General features: G+C 37.2%; 1 protein-coding gene across 1 annotated transcript; it reads right to left on the bottom strand.

Annotated features, from left to right (window-relative positions):
- Window positions 1–1,486: 1,486 nt before the first annotated feature.
- LOC18448228 (7-deoxyloganetin glucosyltransferase) lies at window positions 1,487–6,177 on the bottom strand. Its single transcript, XM_011630234.3, has 2 exons — window positions 5,654–6,177; window positions 1,487–2,558 (listed from the first exon to the last, which is right to left on the bottom strand). The coding sequence occupies exons 1-2, from the start codon at window positions 6,156–6,158 to the stop codon at window positions 1,615–1,617; spliced, it is 1,449 nt and encodes a 482-aa protein (XP_011628536.1). The 5' UTR covers window positions 6,159–6,177; the 3' UTR covers window positions 1,487–1,614.
- Between the last annotated feature and the right edge of the window lie 18,819 nt (window positions 6,178–24,996).

The following is a 24,996-nucleotide window of genomic DNA, read 5'->3' on the forward strand; positions in this document are numbered from 1 at the left end:
AAACTTTTCTAACACCAAAACTACGTCTTCTAGTATAATTTAAATGCGCACTAGATTGTTTAAGGTTGATACCTTATACAAATGGCACCCTAAGAAAAAATAAAGTTCAAACCATTTTTAATTGGACCACGATTGTACTGTATGACATATGCTTACGATTTTCACTCGTCCGCATCTCTATTTTCTATGGGATATTTATAGGTTGAATAAGGGTTAAGCTGGAAATTAGTTCTTATAATCTCTGGGCTTTGAGGGATTCTTTTTTTAAATTTTTTGGATTTTTTGATAAACAATCGACCCAAAATAAATCAAAACAGGTTTAAAACGAACACTTACACATCGGGCCATGCAGCGCATCGCTAAAAGGTGTGCAGGCTCATTGGAGACTAAATCATCATTTCTTTAAACAACATCAACCGTGCCATAAGTTTCTAATCGTAAGTCGAATTCAAGCCATTTTTAGACCATTAGAAATCTTGTAACTTGCTCTATAATTTGAAACCAAATTTGGTAAAAGTTGAGATAGTTTCGAGGGTCTATAAGGCTAGGAATTTAGGGTCTCGGTTTTAGGTTTCTGGATGTTAGATCAGTGTTTTGGGTATGCAGGACTCATGAGTTTCTAAGGTGACTATGTGAGGATATTAGGATAAGATGATTGGGTTTAATTAAACTATGGTTTACTAGGGTTTGTGTGGTCTTGTTTTTTAGGAATTGCCGTAACCAGAGGGAGGTATCTGCACATGTCAATGAGGATTTGGCAACAATACTTTTATCCAAACTTAATAACTTATATATGTCAAAGTTCCTCACAAATTGATCATACTAGACGTAACAACAATACACCTTATGACGAGGATAGGGCTCTAATCTTGTTTTTCTCGTTCGTTTGAGCAATCATGTTATTACGCTACTCGATGGAAAATTTATCACAAAGATGGATAGGGCGATTGTGACACTATGCACTTATGGAAATATAGAGATGATACACTTTTGTTGTCTTTTTTTTCTCTCTCTAGAAAGAGAAAGGTCAAAATTATAGAGAGGCATTGGGTGATGCGAGAGAAAGCGTGGAGAGAGGTTTTGTGAGAGGCACTGGTTCTCTTTGGTAAGAGTCACTCGCATTTTTCGTTTGATTTATTTTTCTAGCTTGTTCTTTGCTTGTGGCCATTTTATTATTTTTTGGCTCTTTGCCAAAAATCAAGTCATCAGCTTTTAGAGCTTTCACACACAACACTGAGAATTACAAGAACAAAATAATGATATGTAGTCTCTCAAGTTTATTCATGAATACATATGGGCAATAAAAATAATCAAAAGTTGTCTACAAAGAAAGTGCTAGATATGGTGCTCTTGGTTTTTCATGCCATAAAGGTGATAACTATGCATATTTTCAGGGAAGCAAATAAACCGATGATAAGCTCATCAGATTCAATCTGACATAAATGGAATAAACTTCAAAAAGGTCAGCTTAAACCTAGACATGGGCTTGTAACAATGGCGAAACATAATCGCCACAAGAGCTTCAATCACATAAATTTAATACAAAAACTTGGTCACAACTGCGAATTCTTAATACATAGCATAGGATAAAATGATATGAAGAACATTAAATATCTAATTGTTCTCATAATTCTTAAAAAGGACTTCCCTCACTAAAGCATTTAGATTCTCATAAGAGGAGCCTCCTGGTTTGATAGCCTTCTCTGCTATCTGTTTCCACTTCATTATTTTGGTCCTCATCTCCTTTCCCTTCGTCCCTTCCATCAACATCCTCACTTTGTCCTCCACCTCTTCCCTTTTGACATTGTTGTCTATCTCCATGCCAAAACCCCACTCAGTGCAGGCATACCTACAATTGGTTGGTTGCTCTCCCAAACATGGCCAACATATGACAGGCACACCATTGCAGATGGCCTCAAGAATAGAGTTCCAACCACTATGCGTCAAAAACCCACCCACTGAAGCGTGAGAAAGCACGTGTTCTTGGTTGCACCAATTTGCAATCAACCCCCTATCCTTAATTTCATCCATGAACTCTTGGCTCAAAATAGCGGCTTCACCCATCATGAGATCTCTACGAGTGATCCATATGAAGGGTTTATGGCTATTAGCAAGGCCCCAAGCAAACTCATTGAGTTGATCAAGAGTTAGCACCGCGACGCTACCAAAGTTCACATATAAAACCGACATAAATTGTTGTTTATCGAGCCAAGCCAAGCACTCATTCTCTTCTTTCCACAAACTCGTCAGAATAGACTTATCCTCTCCTTTGGATTCGTGTTTGCTAAAGGTTAGAAGAAGACCGATTGTGTAAAGTGGGCAAGCGATTCGAGATCTCATAGCTTTAATAACATCCTTCTCCAAATCATCAAATGTGTTGAGAATGAGGGCCGAAGTCCTCAGTGCCATCTGAGATTCTGTTATGCTATAGTTAAGAAGGAAGTCATCTGGATCAGCGGTCCTAACAACAGATACCATGTCCTTGAAACAAACATTGGGCATTCCTGGAACCCAGTCTAGAGTGGTTTCCAAGTACCCTTCAGCAAGGCTGCTTAAATCTGCACTCACACACAATAAAAAATTCAAGCCTAAAACAACCATTAAACAAAGTCCAATCAAATGTACATATGATTAAGCTCCTTTTTGCTAACTAAAGTGACTTAACTTAAAAACTTAGTTTTTGAAAGTTCAACTCAAGAAAAATAATTTCACTCAATAGTAAATTAGAGTTCACGTCCATTTGATGTGAATTTTCTAACACATCCCACTCTTTCAAGCGATTTTCACTCTAATACGAAATGGTAATGCATGCCCTCTGATTTATTAAGAAGACAATTTAGCATTAAAAAAGAAGAAGATATTATTGATAAGCAATCATGTTTCATTATAATTTTGGTGTTAGTTTGCGGTGCATCTCATGAGAATGGAATGCATTTCTGTAAAATACAAATTTGTTTGTCTATAGGAAACATTAATTACCCCCTGATCCATTGGTCTACTAGTATTAACATAACCATGTAAATATGCAAGATATTGATAAAGTGACAGAAATTCATAATAGATAAGTGTTTCATAACTACTAAAAAAAATAAAAAGATTTAGAAATTAAGGAAATAGAAAGAGGGGGAGAGAGAGACATATATTATGATATAAGCAATCCCAGACGCCTATTCAGATCAAATGGCTAAGAAATGGGATCAAGTGGGTGGGGTCTCTTAGAAAGTTTTCCCTTAAGCATATTCCTTAAGCCTTCAATTCTAACAAAATGCTTTCTTTCTGTAGAATGAAAGGGCTCATGTTCATGCATTGTCTCCACTCAAGAAAATTATTTTTTACTCCTTTCCAATATTTGCCTTTAAAATCTTCTTGGACCAAACCAAGATCCTGTGACTACCAAATTTGGGGCGAAATAAATGCCTTGAGACCCCTAAAATGGGAGAGGGACAAATATTGTTTTGGTCGAAACATGGGCAGACCAAATGTCCTTCTTTAATTATTTACTTCTTTTTTATAAACAAATTTTGACCATTTGTAGGCAAATGCAGTTCATGTTTCTCTCAGTGACTACAATCTCAAAATGGAAAGAGGAAACGAAAAAAACTGCATTCATTCAAAAGTAGTGTCTTTTGGTGGTGTTGAAAAAGGGGTAGGAGTCGTGGTGGTAGCCACCCCACACCCTAATCACCATATTGTGGTTTTTATTTCCACGTATACCGTCCCACTAACACCTTGACAAAACTAACTCCTAAATTATTTGAAAAAATGGGTTGGGGCATGTTTTCCCCACTAAATTACCCAAAAACAAAGAAAATGTATCTTTTGGTGTCTAATATAAAGGGTATATAACTTACAATCTCATGACTTTTCATTTTTGTTAACATTTTGTTGTTGATTAAGGGTCTCGTCATTATTTTAAACTTTCTTTTTGTTTTGAGAAGTTCAATATAGGAATTAAATTTGAGATGTAGAGTTGTTTGACATGGCCAATCACTCAAGCCCAAGCCCGATCCTCATTATTTTAAACTTCCACTAAATACATTTTGTTACTTATTATTATTTTCTTTCAGTTGTAAAAACTCAATGGCCTAATGTGGATTGATGGTATTGGTCACATAACAAATCTTTCTCCACTCTTACATGAATAAATTTCTACATGCCACTACAATTCAAATTTGGAAACCGAATTGATGTAAAGAGAAGCGGACAAAAATGACTCCACTATAATTCAAACGTTTTTATATATGATATGTTGGTTCATTATCATCGGAACCTTTGTTAAACTATTTGGGGTTGGCTACATGATATATGAGATATTGATTATACTCTGAAGATTTGAAATTGCAAGAGACACTCCAAGATAGTTCTCTAATAGGGGAAGTGAATGTAGATTATGCTCGAGCTTGAGGATATAATTTAGAAAAAATATCTCTTTATCTTCTATTTTTAACTTTTATATCTCATGAGACCCAAGAATTGAAAAATATTACTTGTAAGCAAAAGGTCTCTATTTTTTATATCTTACAACCCTTGGACCCCTTTGACCCTAAATTTTTTATCTCAAAAAACACTAAAATGATACCCTATCCAAACTTTTCTTCTTCGGCAAAACTCCATCTTGCTCCAACTCTAAAACTCAAAGTTGCGAACAAATTCGCCTCTACATCATCTCTTTCTCCTCTCTATCTCTAAAAATTATCTAGCATTGTGGCCTCAAAAAATGGAATCTGAGGTATATGTGCCATATATCCCCAGAAAAGGTACTCAGATCGGTTCTTCACCTTTGTTTCTTGGGGAAGACCAAAGAATTCCTTAATAGCATAGAACATTTCCTTCTGCAGAGACTCAAGGACTGCAATATTGTACACAACCTCGAAATACCCTGGTCTCAAGGCCCTCCAGAGCATCTCGCACCTCTCGTGTTAGGGTTTTCCATCTCCATCTCTCAGTGCCTGGTATCAAATTACCACAGAAATCAAGTACTGCTATTTTCATGCCTGAATCAGAGCCCATGTTCAAAACAAATGGAGCTGATTTTTTTTTGGTTGAATGGGGATAGATTTGATTTTTTGGTGGGTTTGTTTGCAAAAGGTGCGGTGTATATATAGAGCAGGCCACAAGCTCTTTCCCTTTAGATACAAGCGCAAATATTAGTTTCTTAGTAAGAGCAGCTGGAGAAGAAAGCAACAGGAATTCTTTAATTAGACAGCCCATATAAGTCAAAAATGGCCATTGGTTCCTCTATTACCCTAGGAAAACATAGAAAGACAAAAACCCAAAGTTGCTGGAGAGAGAAAATGGCCACTAGTTCTTCTATTACCTAAGGAAAAAGAAATCAGAACCTGACGTAGTGATCGGAAGCCATTATAGTTCAAGTGTAAGGAAAAAGGAACGATTGGAGAGATATATATGAACAATAGGAACGGAAGCCATTATAGTTCAAGTGTCAGGAAAAAAGAACGATTGGAGAGATATATATGAACAATAGGAGGGTATATATATATATATATATATATATATATATAAGCGAGGGTTGCATACTTGCTATTAGTGTTTCTCTCCCTAGATAAGAAAGCCATGCCCAATAAACTGATAACCCTAAAGTTACATATAAATTAGATGCCTACTCAAAAGGTTAGACATACATGCAACATACCTTTGAGGGGTGCGTATCCTCTCTCTATGAGCTCAGGAATCTGAAGGTACGCCCAATATCCACAAGCACTCGTGGTCCAAAAGGTCACTCTTGGGACCCCAAACTCCTCGGCAACCTCTTGAGTGAAGTTCATAAGCCCATCGGAGATCACACACGTCACGCCAGGCACACCTAGACTACACTTGAGCCTAGTCATGAGTTCCCTAAAGGGAGCCTTCATGTTCTTCCTAGTTGACTCACAAAGCTCAATCACATTTGTGGTCCTTCCATGGCACGAGGGTAGCCCATCGGGTATTGTTTCTAGCAGAAAATCATCGAATCCGGTGGCCGCAACTTGACCGTTTGCTTCAGTAATCCGATCTTGGATGAACTCAGAGTTGACAAATGTTATGTAAAAGCCTTTGGAATGCAAGAGCCTGGCTAGCTGCATCATGGGCTTTATGTGCCCTTGTGCAGGGAAGGGGACGCATAGGGCGTGGGTTTTACCAGCTACATGAGATCCCATCTTTGATCTAAGGATGCCTATGATTTGTGTAGAAAGAGGGGGATTTATAGAGGCTATCTTGATGGACGCATCCCCTGTTTATTAAATTTTGAGCTCAATTTGTTTATCAAGGATAATGATATTTCAGGTGATTTTAGGTCGTACTAATGACCAAAGGCCCTGATCTAGTGTTCCAGCCGCCAGACCAAGTGTACAATTTAGTCTTTGGTCCAGGGAGACCACTATATGCACACCACATAAAATTCTATTAATCCAATGAAATTACAAAACCTTGAATAAAAGTACTGACGGCGGCTCGCTCATACCTTGAAGAAAATAATTGAAAGGCGGCTCGCTCCTTTGTGGGACCCAATGGTATAAAAAGCGACCCAGACAAATCGGGCATATCAAAAATCGATTTGTATCGGTGAATCGATTACAGAGATCGGGAATCGACTGAATCGGTCAGATTAAAGTTTCAAAAAAATTCGAAAAAATTATTAAAATTCATTATAAATGTGGTTTTTTAGGAATCCAATAAGAAATGAGAGTATTACATTATTAACTTTCATTTTTTTCATTAATTTGTGAATATTGAGATGCTCTTTCCCTATATAAACTTCAGTATTAAATTTACATCATATAAAAGAAAAATCATAGAATTATCATGGATAAAATATATAATTATACATAAACTATAATAAAGAGTAGACTAAATCAATGAAAGAATGGCCATTAAAATCTCGTTTTGGCGAAAAACCCTAATCCGCTAAAAAATCCCAAATTATTACAGCCTAACTAACTATAATCCAAAATTATTACAACCTAACTAATTATAATATTATATATTGAAATTATAATTATTAGTTTATATTTTATAATTATTTTATTAGACAAATAATAACAAATTAAAAATATTTTATAATATTATCTAATTTAAAATGTATTATTGACAACTGTAAGAAAAATAGTACATTACATGATTTATAATGTAAAAATTAATAAATAAAATAAAAGATTTGATTATCAATGTAAAAATTAATAAAATATGTACAAATGTTGAAAATAACACTTTAACTTATTATATGCCCAATGGGAAACAAAAATTAGCTCAAGAAGGGATAAACTACGATTCGAATTTGAGAAGTCAAAGCAAATAACATTAGTGATAACCATCATGCCTCCTTAGCATATGTGTTTAAAATTGCCTATTAATAACATATATTTACATTTTGTTTTCATTTAATGATGTTTGAGAATTATCCCACATCAAAGGATGAGTATTCAAATATGCTATATAAATAACTATGTAATTGGAAGATAAACATAAGGCCGAATCAGGCCGAATCGTTCGGATTAAGCCTTAAAAAAATTATTAAAATTCATTATAAATGTTGTTTTTTAGGAATCCAATAAGAAATGATGGTACAACATTATTAACTTTCATTGTTTTCATCAATTTATGAATATTGGGATGTTCTTTCCCTGTATGAACTTATGTTGACCATTAAATTTACATTACACAAAAAAAATCATCGAATTATTGTAGATTAAGTATATAATCATATATGGACTACAAGAAAGAGTTGACTAAATCGATGAAAAATTGGCCACTAAAATCTCGAATTGACGGAAAACCCTAATCCTCTAAAAAAACCCAAATTATTACAACCTAACTAACTATAATATTATATACCAACAATATTTTATAATTATTTTATTATATAAATAATAACAAATCTAAAATATTTTATAATATCATCTAATTTAAAATACACTATTGATAACTGTAAGAAAAATAGTACACTACTTGATTTATAATACAAAAATTAATAAATAAAATAAAAGATTTGGTTATCAATGTAGAAATTATTAGAATGCGTACCAATTTTCTTTAATTTTTTAGGTTTCTAGAATAAATTAGTGGAAGAGATTGTTAGTAGAAAGAGAGATTTCAAACGGCCTCATTGTATGAAACCTATCTTTAAATTAATATTACTAAATTTATGTTAAAGACCATCATGTTATAAAAATAAAAAAATATAATTAAACTATTTATTCATAGGTTGTATGAAGAAATACCTTTTATGTTTTTGACAAGAAATACTTATTGTGTTATCTTTTTTTTTTTTTTTTACAAGAAAAATATGATACTTGTTGATTATCTTTGTTTTTTTTTTGACAAAAGAAGAAGATGTTGTACTACATTTTTTTTTGCTTGTTGTATTACTTTTTATTTTATTTTACAAGAAAAATAAAAAAATGATGCTGCCAAAGTACATTTTATTTTTTATGCCTTTTGTTTTATTTTTTTGCAAGAAATACTTGTTATATTACCTTGTATTTTTCTTACAAGAAAAATAAAAAATGTTGTATTGTCTTTTTTATGTTTATCTTGAAAAGCCTTTTATTTTATATTTTTTTTATTTTTTTACAACAGTATTTTCTGCCTTTGTTTATTTTTTTGACAACAATTTTTATTTTTTTATAAGAAAAATAAAAAAAATATTGTATTATCTTTTTTATCTTTATCTTGAAAAGCCTTTTATTTTATATTTTTTCTATTTTTTTACAATAGTATTTTCTGCCTTTGTTTATTTTTTTGACAACAAAATTTTTTTTGTATTTTTTTGTTGTGTGCTAATGGGTTCGAACTCAAAATTGTGTGCTAAGGGTTCAAACTCAAGATGTCCACCGAAAAATCGGTGTTGTCAACCAACACGACCACATCGCCTCACGTGATTCTATTAGCTTCTATAATAATATATATTCAATCATCTTGCTTTAATGCTTTTTTGTGGGAATTATCCCACATCGAAGGATAAGTGTTGCTTGGTTCTCTATAAAGGCATGTGTAACCCTATTGTACGTGTAGGAAAGTGAGGGGGCAGACGTGAGGTGAGTTACCATGTGTGGCCACGTGTTGCTCCCGTGAAGTGGCCACGTGTCACTCCCGTGAGGTAGCCTCGTGTAAACTCAAAAAATACAAGTTTTTTTGGTGAGACTCGCGATTCACTATTTTTTCGGTGAGACTCGCGATCCACTATTGGGTCGGTGAGACTCGCGATTCACTATTTTTTCGGTGAGACTTGCTATCCACTATTGGGAATCGCCCGATTCTCTTTAGACATGGGCGATTCCGGGGTTTTTCGTAGAACCGGCTCGGTAGCAAACCATTTTCGAGTCTAACCGGGCGAGTCCGGCTCGACTCGACGAGTTTTCAAACACTGGTGAAAACACTAGGGCATCCATACACATACACGCATGCATGTGTGTGTCACACGTGCGACACGTACACACGTGTGAAGGTGCTTTTGAGGCTTGAACCGGCTAGAACTGCATGCACGTGCATGTCGCACATATGGAACCAACTAGAACCGGTGCACATGTGCACGCGTACATGTGCGTGTCGCACGTATGGCACGTGTGGGAGTGTGTGTGGCACACGTACACATGTGCATGTGCGTGTCGCACGTATGGCACGTGTGGGAGTGTGTGTGGCACTAAGGCATCCGTGCACATGCACGCGTGCATGTGCGTGTCACACATGTGGGAGTGGTGTGTGTCGCACGTGTGACGGGTTGTGTATGTCGCACATATGGCACGTGTGGGAGTATGTGTGGCACACGTGCACGCGTACATGTGCGTGTCGCACGTATGACACATGTGGGAGTGGGAGTGTGTGTGGCACTAGGGCATCCGTACACATGCACGCGTGCATGTCGCACGTGTGGCACATGTAGGAGTGGTGTGTGTCGCACGTGTGACGCGTACACACGTGTGAAGGTGTTTTTGATACCTGAACCGGCTCGAACCGGTGCACACATGCATGGGTGCATGTGCGTGTCGCACGTATGGCACGTGTGGGAGTGTGTGTGGCACACGTGCACGCGTGCACGGGTGGGAACAGGGCGGTTCTCGCTTTTATGCTGGAACCGGCACGGGTTGTGCAGATTCTTGAGTCGAACCGGGCGAGGCCGTGCACACGTGCATGTGCGTGTCGCACGTATGCCACGTGTGGGAGTGTGTGTGGCACGTGTGGGAGCGTGTGTACCGCTTGTGTCACACGTACACACGTGTGGGAGTGGTGCATGACGCACGCGTGACACGTACACGTGTGAAGGTACTTTTGAGGCTAGAACTGGGAGAGAACCATTAGAACCGGACAGAACCGGGTGGGAACCGGCGGTTCTACTCTAGAACCGGGCGGTTCCCGATTTTGTGCTAGAATCGGCACGGGTTGTGCCGATTTTCGAGTCGAATTGGGCCGGGTCGTGCACGCGTGCATGTGAGTGTCGCACGTATGGCACGTGTGGGAGTGTGTGTACCGCTTGGGTCACACGTACACACATGTAGGAGTGGTGCATGTCGCATGCATGACTCATACACATGTGAATATGCTTTTGAGGCTAGAACAGGGACAGAACCGTTAGAATCGGACAAAACCGGGTAAGAACTGGCGATTCTGCTCTAGAACCGGGCGATTTTTAGTTTTATGTTGAAACTGACACGAGTTGTGCCGATTTTCGAATTGAACCGGATGAGTTCGGTTCGACTCGCCGATTTTTAAATAATTGGTGAGAACTCTTAACAAGAGGACAACACGTCCGCACTTAGTTCTTGACTGGTATTGCATCTTTTATATATAAAATAGGAGGAGCTCTTACTTTCCAAAAAAACAAAAAAAAAATTTATTTTATATATAGGAGGACCTCTTCTGTTACGTAGCAACCAAGGAATAGATCACTTTTACGTGGCAACCAAGAAATAGATTACGTGGCAACTTTTACGTGTTGAAGTTTACGTGGCGACCAATGACATTTTAACACCTGTTTTTGTTCACGGTTTAGTATAATACATTAACTTTGAAATTTAATGTTTATAAATTTAAATGTAATTTTTATTTTTAAAATATTTTGGACATTCTAAAATTAATTTTAATATTGAGATAAAATATTTTTAAAATAAAACTTTTCCGCATGCAGTTTGTATACGGTCTAGACTCTAAACAATCAAATTAGAGCCAACCTTTAAATAGTATCAACAAATATAGTTTTAATATTGAAAATCATTGTTATGGCCTTAAAATATATTTTTATATTTATTTATAAAGATTAAAGCTTCAAAGATCGACATATCTATGAAAATTTGAAAATCATGAAAATTGATGATCCACAAATACGTCACACAATATACTATTTTCAAAACTTAAAATCTATGTTTTTTCCCATGTCCATATGATCGCTTTTGAGGGCCATGGGAAAGCGGCCTACTTCAGTAATTTAAGTAATTTAAGGGTCGTTGATTCTTCTTACAACTACGAGATACCCCCGGACTTGGAAATATTTGTGGAGGCACCTAATTGCTATAGCATTTCAATACATGCCAATGATAGGTTCTTTTTTGGAGGGCTTGGTAGAAACTCGGGTTGCGTTTAAGAAAGAAACATCCACTCCACGTGGATTCATAAATGTTATAATCCCTTTTGTAGCAATGACAAGTCAATAATAAAAGGGTAAGGAGTATCCTTTTTTTCTGAAAAACTTTGAAATTATACACAACTTCTTTGAAATCTTCATGCATGCCTATTAATGGGACGATTACTATTTTTCCAATAATACTTTTTACAATTTTATTGAAACTGTAATGGTCCAAGGCCCTCAGGGTCTTGGCAAGTTGATGCAAACATTTTTTAAAGACCATCATGGTTCTTATAAAACCGAGATGGTCCAAGGATACATCTTAGACCATCATGGTTTTAATAGAACTATGATGTTTTAAATAGGCCTCATGGGCCATTATGATTCTAATAAAACTGTGATGGTCATAGCAGGTTCTAGTACAATCCTTAAGAGTCCTAAGGAATCACAATACTGTTATTGTCATGATGCCTTTCTGACCTTCCAAAACCAGCGAGAAAGAGAGGGGGAGAGAGGAGCATCTTTCTTAGAGAGAGAGGGAGAGATGTGTCTTAGTGCGAGAGAGAGCAGTTGTTAGAGAGAGACCAGGAGAGCAACTGAGAGAGAGAATGAGAATGAGAGAGAGCAAGGTTGCTGGCGGGGATGATGGAGGGAGAAAATCTCTCTTTCTCTATCTATATTCTGATCCTAATCAACGTAAGTCTACTTTCCTTCTAATCTCTCTTCTGATCCCAATCATTGAAGTCCACTTTCCTAAGATATTCATGGCTATCAGGTATTTTTCTGGAAAAGTTTCTGGCTACACAGTATATTTTAAATTATTTAAAAGAAACCCAACAATCTGAAACCAGGGAAAAAGACCATTGTTTCCATGATCAAATCATTTCCAAAGCCACCATTTAAACCGCAGAATAGCAACAAACTGCATTGGGCCCATTAATTTGTAGGCAACCTTCTTAGTATTTAATATAAACCTTCAACTCCTTTAAGTGAATCCCATGTTAGCTTTGATGACTACGTGTCCCTTCAAAATGTTTTTGAAGGTTCAATGGGTCGGTCATGTTTAAAATCTCACCTTTAAAATTATACTAAGATTATAGTTTTTGATATCATATGTTATATTATATAGGAAAAATGACTTTCACTCTCCTCCCCGAAATTTTCATCCCTATTAGTCTTTTTGGATCACCAAAATCCCTTGCACCCCCTCAAGTTTAAAACTTTGGGACCATTAGCCCTTTAATTATGTTTTTTTTTGTTCTTTTTACAAATTTGATCATAAGATGTCCAAGTCATACATTAGTCCTCCGTATTTTATTTTTTTTGTTGACTTATATACAAATTTTATTGATGATAATATTAATAACAGTTATAATGAATAATAATTAAAATAATAACAACAACAATATATTAAGGGAAAAGTTTATATAAAGTTGCAACCTTAAAATATAGAATTACAGATGCACCTCAAAAATCAATCGGAAATGTTGTTTTAATGTTGAAAAACCTTCTATTTGATCATCTTGACATCGAGATGTATGAATATATATATAAAAAAAAGTTTTTGAGTCTCAGAAATAGTACATCTTGCAACACATTATCTAGGATGTACATTTTCAAGATTTTCATATGTTTATAGATCTCCTTGATTTTACCTATTTTTGGAGTTTAAAATTTTTTAATCAGATATGAAAATAGATTTTAAGATAATCCTAAGAATTTTTTGCAACAAAATTACATGTTATGATAAATTTTAGAGGTACGCCTTAATTGGATTATTTAAGGTTGCAACCTTATGGAAACTGCACCCATATATTAATTGTTAAATAATTCATCTCTTATTGCTATTTGAGAAATTTATTTAATTAAATGAATAAATAAATATTAATAATCCATTAATAATAGTAATAAAGATCTTGATTAATCATTTTCAAGTTCAAAAGATATTGATGCAATAGTAAAATAGTTTATAATATTAGAAAAGAAAATTCATTTTCTTTTCATGTCTAAGTTGATAGAGCGGGATCTACAGAGGTAAGATTGGTTTTAGGCAATAGAAGATAAATGAAAGAAAGTTGACTAATGCAGGGGTTTGGCATTTTGTAAAATAATCATATCAAAATTGTAAAACATAACAAAAAAAACATTATTAGGGGTAACGGTTCCAAAATTTGAAATTCATGGGTACAAGAGATTTTGGTGAACATAAGAGACTAATAAGGATGGAAATTTCTGGGAGGGGTAGAGTTCATCTTCCCTATTATATAATAGGACTATGAACTTCAAGTGATTGTATGCTCCCTTGGGTATATGCTCTCTCACCAAATTTTTGTTTTTGGGATATCTAGAAAGTCAAAATTTAAATGTTTTATAAAAATACTTATATGGTGATTCAAAAACTCTAGGTCCCTAAATTTTTTATCTAGATAGTACCTTTAAGCAGGCCTTTTTCATGGGATTAAGTGTACAATATGCACCCTAGGGAACATATTATACAAATTATTTTGTACTTTTCACGCCCGTACAACAAATATTACAAGGTCGATCCTCATCATAAATAAACGTTTTTGGCTTTGTGCAAAACAACCAATGTACTAATACCATACCAAAAGACAATGGAGTTATCAATTTCATAAAGTTTATCAATTTTATAATTTCTCAAGAAGGAACATTTCATGGAAAACAAATTTGAATTGTATCATGAAACAACATATTCAATTCAAGTTTGAGTGGAAAACAAATTTGGATTGTAACATGAAACAACAAATTCAATTCAAGTAAATTCAACATTCCTGATTTCATACTATTTGTTTTAAAAGCTAAAAACTTATAGGAAAAATTACGTAAATATCCGTTGTAGTTTATGTTATTATCAAAATACAAAATACTTTTTGTTATTACTGATACGTCTCATTTTTGGACTTCATAACCATTTTAAAAAAAAAAAAACGAAACTACCCAATTTCGGTTTCTCAAAAAACCGAAATCATGCCAATTACGGTTTTTGAAGAACCTAAAATTTTAAATTTTATCTTTTGGGTTCTCAGCGTATTCTCTCTCTACCTCTCTCTCTCTCTTTACATTACATGGGGATTTCAAACAAGGCCTGAAGACAATAAGAATAGGGAAGATTCAAAGCAATAACTTCCATCTCTCCCTCTACACCATTGTTGGACTCTTGGACCAACGAGAAGAAGATGTATCCCTATCGCTCAACCCCATATCTCTTCATTAGCAATCCATCTTCCTCCTATCATTACCCACAGAGAAAAAAGGTAAAAAAAAAAACCAAAATCTAGAGAGAGAAAATATACAAAAATGAATCATTCAACCCGTTTCTTTCTAAAACTTCACATAACATGAACATAAAGATGATACTTTTGGTTGTACTCTTCAGAAAGATTCATATATTGTAGGTTTCTCTCTCCTCTTCTTACCCCTTGTTTTTTCTTCTCTCTTCGAAGAGGTTTTTCTGTGCTGTGATGATTTTCGATAAGCCTCTTCTTACCCCTCTTTTTTCTTCTCTCTTCGAAGAGGTTTTTCCGTATTCAAGTAACTCCCTCTCTCTCAGCTCAATCCCTCTTACACCTCTTTACATAAGAATAGGATTCAGATTCACGACTTACTCGAGCAGGCTTTTGAGCACACAACAATTTGGTATCAGAGCTAGACATGGCAGATCAATGTCTTGATCGCTTAGAGATGGAGATGGGAAACCTTGCAGCCGCGCAAGATAGTTAATTCAAAGAGATGATGGAGTCGATGCTTCAGATGTTTGCTGCTATTAACACCAAGCTTGACAATGTTGCAGGTAGTCGAGAGTAAGGTGAAATTTCCCATAGCATTTCTATGCGTGATGGAAGATCTCCAATGGGAACGACTGGTGGTTTTTTACCTAAGGTAGTGAAATTGGACTTCCCAAACTTTAACAGCGATGAGGACCCTATCAGTTGGGTTTGTCTTGCAGACCAATTTTTTGAGTACCACCAAACATCGACTGCTAAACAGGTTTCTTTAGCATCTTGGAATCTTGAAGGAGATGCTCAATTATGGTACCAACTACTGAAGGAGGAGCGGGAAAACGAATCTCATGGCATGTATTCAAGGAGGAACGTTTTGAGAGGTATGGCCCTTCATGTTACCAAGATTTTTTCGGTGATCTTACCAAACTACGGCAAATCGAAACTCTGAGAGACTACCAAACTGATTTTTTCAGACTGTTGTTACGAGCCAGAAAACTCTCAGAGGAGCACCAAGTGGGGTGTTTTGTTAATGGATTGAAGCAAAATATGAAGGTTGATGTCCAAGCTTGCAAGCTTACTACGTTATCTACAGCGATTAGACTTGCTCGACTTTATGAATCACACAATCAGTCCGACAAGAACCTTGCCTCAGCTTTGTTAAAGAAGGCTTCTAATGAGGCATCAAGTTCCAGCCCCATATCCTTGCCCATAAGAAGCTTACTCCTGCTGAGTTGAGTGAACGTAGAGCCAAGGGCTTGTGTTACAATTGCAATGAGAAGTTTGCACCAGACCATCGTTGCAAGAAACTCTTCCTCATCAAAGGAAGTTGAACAAGTGATGAGGAGGAGGGCCTGGTTGAAGCAGATGCAACTCCTACGAATGGCGAGACACTAGAAATTCCACCTGCGCCAGGAATCAGAAGTTCACAGACGATGTGAGTTCAATGAGTAGTGGGCCCACAACGAGTAATCTTTCTGATAGACTCTGGCAGTATACACAATTTCATTAGAAATAAGGTGGCTGAAAGGGTGGGACTGTCACCTAAAAAAGAAGGAAACTTTGAAGTGGCGGTGGCTAGTGGAGAGGAACTGTCAAGCCCGGGCTGTTGTAAGGATGTATGTGTTAAATTACAAGGGATCCCCATCAAGGTAGATTTTTTTCTACTTCCCCTCAAGGGTTGTGATGTGTTGGCAAAATTTGAAGAAGCGTGTATAAGATCAAACCCGAATTCAGAGAACGGGTACCGTGAGGCTGGTGATCGCAGAGCTCGGATTTTTTATCTCTTCGCCTTTTAGAGAGATGTACGTCATTTTCTTGTTGTACACATTCTCTCTCAGGCTTCCCATTTTATAGGGAGAAGAAGGGGTAACAATTGTATTTCTCCAATGGGTCTCTCAGAAACAAAAGGGTTCCCTGATCTTCAACAGGTTTCTAAAGGGTTACGTTTATATGGATATGACCGTTGGACGAAGTGTTATGTTCATATGGATATGACCGTTGGATATATGAAATTCTCATAAATGTAGGCTAAGGCACGTACGGCCTCATAACCATATATGTCAACATCTCCCACTTGGCTATGACGGTCAAGCATAATAGGTCACATGCATACTCCCGCTTTTGAGTATGATCTTTTAGAAAATATCTTGTCATGAGGTTTTTCTCACACTTTTGCAGATATGTCTTTCATAACGAATGTCCATCATGAGGATTTTCACGCTAATGCGAATTTGTCACTCATAAAAATTGTCCGACTTAAAATTTTTTAAGTCCGAACCAGATAAGGCATATGCCTCTCCATACATCTACAACACTCATAATGCAACTTGATGTATGCCTCTAGTGAATAACCTCTAAGTATAAAATAACAGTAGTTATAATACTAATTCAAACAGTTGCCTTAAGTGCCAGAAAGAATTCATGGCTGTATTAATAAAATGCATTATATATATATATATACACACACACACACACACAATAACAAATTACGAATTGCAACAGTATACAATAGAATTGAACAACCATTTGATCATTCATGCAAATGCAAATTGTAGATTTGTACAAACCTTCTAAAAAAAACAAACACTTGTAGTTGGTTTTTTGGGGAAAGATTTAACCTTTCCAATGTCTTTAGAAGTTTGGAATTTTGGAGAAAGTAGTGTTTAAAAGGCATCAACATTCTCTCTCTCTCTAACACACAGATCCTTACTGATCTAGCAAGCCAGGCCAAGCACCACCATGGGTAGAGAAAGATTGCAGATTTGATTTTTTTTTTGAAACTATTGCCACATTCCCAATTCTTTGTAAAATATTTTGTAACATTTTGTTCAAAATAAAGAGAGGTGAAAGCTTGCCTAGGAAGATGGAAAGTGATTTGGGAAGCCTAAAGAATGGGTTGCTTATTGTGGGGGTCTCATGAGTAGCATTAATAAGGCTGCATTTGAGAGGTGGTGTTGCCAATATAGGCAGGGCAACCTCTCCTGTTTTTTCTCCTGTGGCACAAAGTCTTCCTTTGGATACAATCCTCTGTTATTGATGGGGATGGAAGGACTTCAGCTTTAGCAGAAGTTCCTGTTATAATTGGAAACAATGCTTGCATGCCTTCATCTGTTCTTTTGTGGCTCCAAACTCAATAACTGGGCTCAATATGGCTGAAACATTGGCTCAAGCACCTACACAATCACGTTCACTTCCCTAAACAAGTACATTTTGCATTCAGCCCGTTTGCATCTTATCTTTTTTTATTGCTTGGATGCAACAATTTATATTTTGAAGCATGAGATATGATCTTATCGCTCATGCCTGCCCTTCACAAAGCACCTGAAAGAGATATGTTTTCATTGCGATGTATCCCCAGAGCATCATCTCCTTAAATTGCTAAAAGGCGACTCTCATTTGTTGATGATAACTCTAGATCACCTTCTGATCAATCTATTGGTCCAGGCGTAAATATTTAAATAAAGAAATAAATATATATATAAATAAGCCGAGAGGATTCTTCTCTCTCAAGCAAGGAGCACATCCCAAGCCAAGCTAGGGGCACATCTCAAGCCAAGCCAAGGGGAAGCCAAGGGACATGTCTCAAGCCAAAAGCCAATGGGCACGTCTCAAGTCAAAAGCCAAAAGGGACGTCTCAAGCCAAAAGCTAAGACTCAGCTATAATGTGTTCCCACGTGTAAATTATAGACACAATTATTATGGTACATGGGTACATATTAATGTTTATACCACATATGGCACAAAATCACGGTTGCACAATTGCAACTTATGGCAAATCGTAGGACCATGAAGTGTACCCCATAACAACTTAAGTATAAAATAATTTTTGTAATTATCTTGATGCCAAATAGAAGTCCTATTTTGTAGTAAATTAATTGATTTTAGATATGGAAGATCTAATCAAAGTAGGAATGAGCAAAGATGGGTCAAAACCATGTGATTATCTTGATGCAAAATATAAGTCATATTTTATAGCAAATTAAATCCTATTAGATAAAGCAAACAACATAACCGTAACCGGAGCCAAATCACCCTCACAATTCAAATACTAAACCAAAACCCATAAAAAATGGGATAGAGGTGATTTGAAATTGATCAATACAAAAGGAGTGCATGCATACTTATCGTTTAATTAATTAACACTGTGAACCAAGATAACACTGTGAATGAAGATAAGATAGCAACAAGTGATATTTCGAAGCACGATTAATACACAAAATTTTTGGGCATCGATCATAACAAGCAAATCACATAAGCTTTATCGTTAAAAAAAATTCAGAGTAAAAAATAGAGAAAATGGAACCTGGGTGCTCTGATATCATTATTTGCAAAATTTGAAGAAGTGTGGATAAGATCAAACCTGAGATCAGAGAAGGGGTACCATGAGGCTGGTGATCGTAGAGCCCGGATTTTTTTATCCCTTCTCCTTTTAGAAAGATGTACGCCTTTTCCTTGTTGTGCACATACTCTCTTTGGCTTTCCATTTTATAGGGAGAAGAAGGAGTAACCGTTGTATTTCTCTAACGGGTCTTTGATAAACGAAAGGGTTCCCTGATCTCCAACGGGTTTCTGAAGAGTTACGTTCATATGGATATGACAGTTGGATGAAAGGTTACGTTCATATGGATATGACAGTTTGATATATGGAATTTCCACAAATGTAGGCTAAGACACATAAGAGCTCATAGCCTTACATGTCAACATGATGCAGCGTTGGGTGTGCAGTGGCTGAGTTCCTTGGGTCCTATCTTGTGGATTTCTCCAAGTTACAAATGACCTTTAAGGTGGATGGTAAAAAAGTAATATTAAATGGATCACACACTCTTGATGATAACGTGATTGATGATGTGGAGTTTGATAAGAAGACCAAGCAGAGCAAAGAAGGACTCTTACTACAAATATTCACATTATCTTTTCAAGTACCACCAAGTAACTCACGACCCACAATCTCAAAAGTTACTACTAAGCCAATCCTCGAGTCAGTATTGCGGAAGTATAGGGACGTGTTCCAGGAACCGAAAGGGTTGCCAATTTAGAGAGCGTAGGACGATCAAATTCCACTAAAGGCTGGGAGCGAGCCAATATCCATAAGACCATATCGGTACCCACACAATCAAAAGGCCAAGATAGAGAAGTTGGTGGCGGAACTATTGAGATCTGGGGTGGTTAGACCCAGTAACAGCCGTATTCCTCAATGGTAATACTGGTAAAGAAACATAACACGTCATGGCACATGTGCGTTGATTACAGGGCATTCAACCACACGACGATCAAAGATAAATTTCCAATGCTGATTATTGACAAGTTGTTGGACGAGTTGCACAGAGCATCGTACTTCACCAAACTCGACTTAAGGTCGGGTTATCATCAAATCCCAATGCATCCTGCTGATGTACCGAAAACTACATTCTGGATCCACCATGGTCATTATGAATTCCTAGTGATGCCGTTTGGGCTAACAAATGCACCATCCACTTTTCAAGCATTGATGAATTCCATTGTCAAAAATTACATTCGTAACTTTATACTAGTATTTTTTGAGTTTATAGCCCCAATTGAGAAGATCATTTAAAACATATGGAAACTACGTTTTCAATTTTGAGGGCTAATCCGTTGTTTGTGAAGAAGGAGAAATGTGACTTTGGTCAAAGGGAAGTAAAATATATGGGGCACATCATTAACCAGGATGGAGTAGCCGTGGACCCAAAAAAAATTTCAGCAATGAGGGAGTGGCCGAAACCTGCAACTCTTAAAGCTTTACGTGGGTTTTTTGGACTAACTAGGTATTATCATAAGTTTATCCAGAACTATGGCAAAATTGTAGCTCCGCTAACAAACATGCTCAAGAAAGATGAATTCCAGTGGTCGTCGCGTGCTGAAGAGGCTTTCGAGCAGCTCAAGGAAGCCATGACCAACGCTCTGGTGCTCACCTTGCCTGACTTCGCCAAACCATTCATCATCGAGAGCGATGCTTCTGGGCATGGAGTAGGAGGGGTGCTGATGCAAGGCAACATGCCCATTGCATTATTTAGCTAAGCACTATAAGGGAGAAATTTACTTTTGTCCACTTAGGAGAAGGAGATGTTAGCCTTGATACTTGCAGTGCAAAAATGGAGACATTATGTGTTGGGGAGGCTGGTTGTTGTGAGAATTGATCAAAGGAGTCTGAAGTATTTGTAGGAATAGAAAATTACTACCCCAACCAAACAAAAATGGTTGATGAAGCTCATGAAGCATGATTTCTTCATTGAGTATAAGTCAGGTAAAGCAAATGTAGTAGCATATGCTCTCTCACGACGTCAAGACAGCAGTGAGCTATGCGTAATTTCGAGCTCGGTACCAAGGTGGCTTGAGCCCATCAAGGAGGGGGTCGCTAGTAACGATAAGTTACAACAAGTGGTGGAATGTATATAGTAGGGAGAAGCAGTAGGACCCTGGAGATACTCAGAAGGGATTCTATTTTTCAAAGATAGAATCTATCTTTGGCTGAGTCCCCATTGACATCTACAATCATGGAAGAAATACATGCTAGAAGCCACGAGGGATATCACAAAACCCTGCAGCGGATTAGATCAATTTTCTATTGCCCTGGCATGAGGAAAACCATCAGAGATCATGTCAAACAGTGTGATGTCTGCCAACTTCAAAAATGGGAAAGCACATCGCTAGCCGGTCTTCTTCAACCCCTACTTTAAGATGACATAGATACTATCATAGATTCATGCATAAAAGATAAACTGAAAAAGAGCCAACAAGGTCATAGATATAAAATACCTAGACAGGATTTACATGACTCAGAAGTAGAAAGTCTAAGAGAAGCGCACCAAAGCAGGAAAGCAGTAAACAGGAAAGCAGCACACCATGACTAAATAAAGTTGAGAGGCTCTAGAAGCTCTCTACCTTCATCATAAGGCCTGGGAGGCCTTATATAGACTTTGAATTTCAAATCCAAACTTTAAAAAAAAATTAAAAAGCAACCCAAGTGACCGACATGATTTCGTGGATCCATGTGGGTACAATGAAATAGTACAGGACAGCTGGTAGGTACAGTGACATAAAGTGGGTACAGTGAAATAGTACAGGACAACTGGTAGGTATAGTGACATAAAGTATGTACAGTGACATAAAGTGGTACAGTGAAATACTACAGGACAACTGGTAGGTATAGTGACATAAAGTAGGTACAGTGACATGGACAACATCCTTATCGTGATCTCTGATTGTGACAATATCTTTATCCTGATTTCTGATTGGGACAGCATCCTTATCTCAATCTGTGTCATAGGCTAGTGGCAATCCATCATAATCATAGCTTGGTGAAGAATGGTTGGAAGGACTATGTGAGGGTCCAATGTAAGAATCGTCATTGGAGCTGGTGTCAATCTGTCCTTCTGGAGGAGGAGGAGGATGGTCAGCTAACCATAGGTGAAGTTGATGGAGAAGGGCAGCTCCGAGAGGGGTCTCATCATTCCATACTGTGATTCCTGTAAAGACATCTAAAGGAATCCATTATGGCTAGATTTTGTTAATGTAGCACATGAAAATTTTCAATTCTTTCCATAGTTCTATGTGAAACATCCAAAAATTAAGGAGATTAGAATCATACCATCTAATTGTTTGGATATGGGGGTATTGGGTAATGAAGGTATGTTCAAGAAAATTCTATGGTCTCAGGTCTAGATGAAAGGCGATAATGACATAGGGTTTGTGGTAATAATCAAAAGACTCAGTCCATTTATTATAATGGTAATGCTTCAAGCGGAACTTACGAAAGTTGAAGACTCTTGGGTTAGGATGGAAATAGTTGTTCCATTGCAAGAAATGACAATGTCTTAGTGTTGACTGATTTATCGATAGATTTCATAGATGGGCTTACTAAATCAATGGGAAAATCTACCATATTTGTAGTGGTAGATCGATTATCGAAGTTTTCTCATTTCATTCTCATTTCACATCTTTATACATCAGCATCAATAGCACAAGAATTCTTCGACAACATCTTCAAGCTGTACGAATTTCTCAAATCCATAATATGTGACAAGGATCTTGTTTTTACCAATGCTTTTTGGAAAGAATTGTTCAGGCTGCAGGACACGAGCTTCAACTTTTCTTCACCTAACCACCCCCAAATTGACGGCCAAACAAAGGTGGTAAATCGAACTGTTGAGATGTACCTGAGGTGCTTTACTAGTAACAATCCTAAGGAATGAGTTCGATGGATTGCATGGGCTGAGTATTGCTATAATACAAGTGTCCACTCCTCTACCAAGAAGGCGCCATATGAGATTGTATACGGCCGACTTACACCTACACTTCTATCTCATGTTCCCGGAGCCACCTCAGTAGAGTCAGTTGAGAAGGAACTCGTTGACAGAGATCAGATGCTTAACGAGTTGCAGATTCAACTGCAAGCTGCTCAAAATCGCATGAAACAGTTTTATGATAGAAATATAACTGATAAAAGTTTCGAAATAGGAGACTCAGTCTACTTGCATTTCCAGCCATACAAACAGGTATCCATCTCATTAAGAAAAAATTTGAAGTTGTCCCCAAGGTACAACGGCCCGTATGAAATCATCCAAAAGGTGGGACCGGTATCACATAAGCTTCAGTTACCTGACGAGGCAAGGATCCATCCAGTTTTTCATGTGTCTTGCTTGAAGAAGAAGGTGGGAACTTCAGTGCAGGTGTATCATGAATTGCCGACACTCCATGAGGAAGAAGATGCAATTCTAGCACAACCCAAGTTGTACTAAATAGAAGAACTAGGAAGAAACAAGAAGAATTCATTATACATTGGAAGGAGCTTTCACCAGCTGATGCCACTTGGGAGAACGCACAACAGCTAAACTTTGATTTCTTAAGTTCACCCTTGAGGACAACGGTGATGTTTAAGAGGGGAGGTAGGTTACATGTTAGCCATGCTTGTAGTGATCAATTAATTGTTTGAGTCCTCGGTTATAGTGGTCAGTTACGTCATGCTTGTAGTGGTAAGTTATTAGTATGTTGTCACATTGTTATTAGTTACTATGAGTCCTAGTTTTAGGGGTTGGGGAAGTGGGTGAAGGATCGTGGAAGGAGTCTATTTATGTGTAACTTTTTATCCCTCTTAGGAGGAAATGGTTATCTAAAGAATGCATAGCATTTGGAGGTTGGTTTCCCTCGAAGAAACTGTTGATTCTATAGATCTCTTTCCTGTGCAGGATTCTTAACAATTCAGCCAAAATAGGTAAGCATAAGAACAACGGTAAGAGTAGAGAGTTATCTTATTTAGTTCAGGAGAATATCCAAGGTGACTTGGATTCAGATTCATGACTTACTCGAGCAGGCTTCCAAGCATACAACAGGAGAGTCGAAAATTGCAGAAGAGAGAGAGAGAGGAGAGCATAAAATTTGGGCGTGATGAGAGAGGGGAGAACATAAAATTTGGGCGTGATGGGCAGAGGAGAGTTGAACTTTCAAAGTTATTGAAACCTTTGGTTATCTGACCATGGTGTAGAGGGAAAAACCTCACCATTAAAATATTACTTGCTAGGAGAATCGATGAATGCTTTCAACCAAATATAGATAAGAATCTCGATCACTCGCTACAAACTCTCCAATTGCAGGAATGACTGAAAATGAGTACATATCATTGTTGGAAGATATTTTTCATCATCATGGGGCCCCCTGCTCAATAAAAGCCTAGCAAACGGTAGAAATCCCGACAGTCTCATAATAGCCCCGGAACTGGCCAAGTTCTTCATGAGGTCTCTCAAAAGTCTCCCTCCAAGTTTCGTCACATTTTGACATGTCTAAGGCAGTGCAAACTGAGAAGCAGTTCGAGCATAATCGGCCTCCAGCACCCTAAAACTGACCCTATAACTAAAGCTACACTCTCGATGTTTTAATTTTTTGTGGGACCACCGCCATTGGATCCAGCACAATAAAAAACTACCAAGGGCCAAATTTCAGCTCAAACGGACACTCCAGAAAGAATTTATTGGCAAAAGAGGGAAACAGGAGAAGCCGCACACTACTCTCGTGCGGCCACCCTGCAACTCTACCATTGAAGGGACAATCTTGAATAGTAAATTTCGACGCTCATATCTCACCCATCTCAAGTCGGATCGTGTTCAAATTTGGTGAGCATGTTCGTCACATCAAGGCGAGTGATTCAATATGTGGCACGCCACGTGACGATACATGAGCGTGAAG

Source organism: Amborella trichopoda, chromosome 5 (assembly GCF_054954075.1).
Source record: "Amborella trichopoda isolate Santa Cruz 75 chromosome 5, AtrichopodaSantaCruz75HAP2 v2.0, whole genome shotgun sequence".
NCBI classification, from domain to species: domain Eukaryota; kingdom Viridiplantae; phylum Streptophyta; class Magnoliopsida; order Amborellales; family Amborellaceae; genus Amborella; species Amborella trichopoda.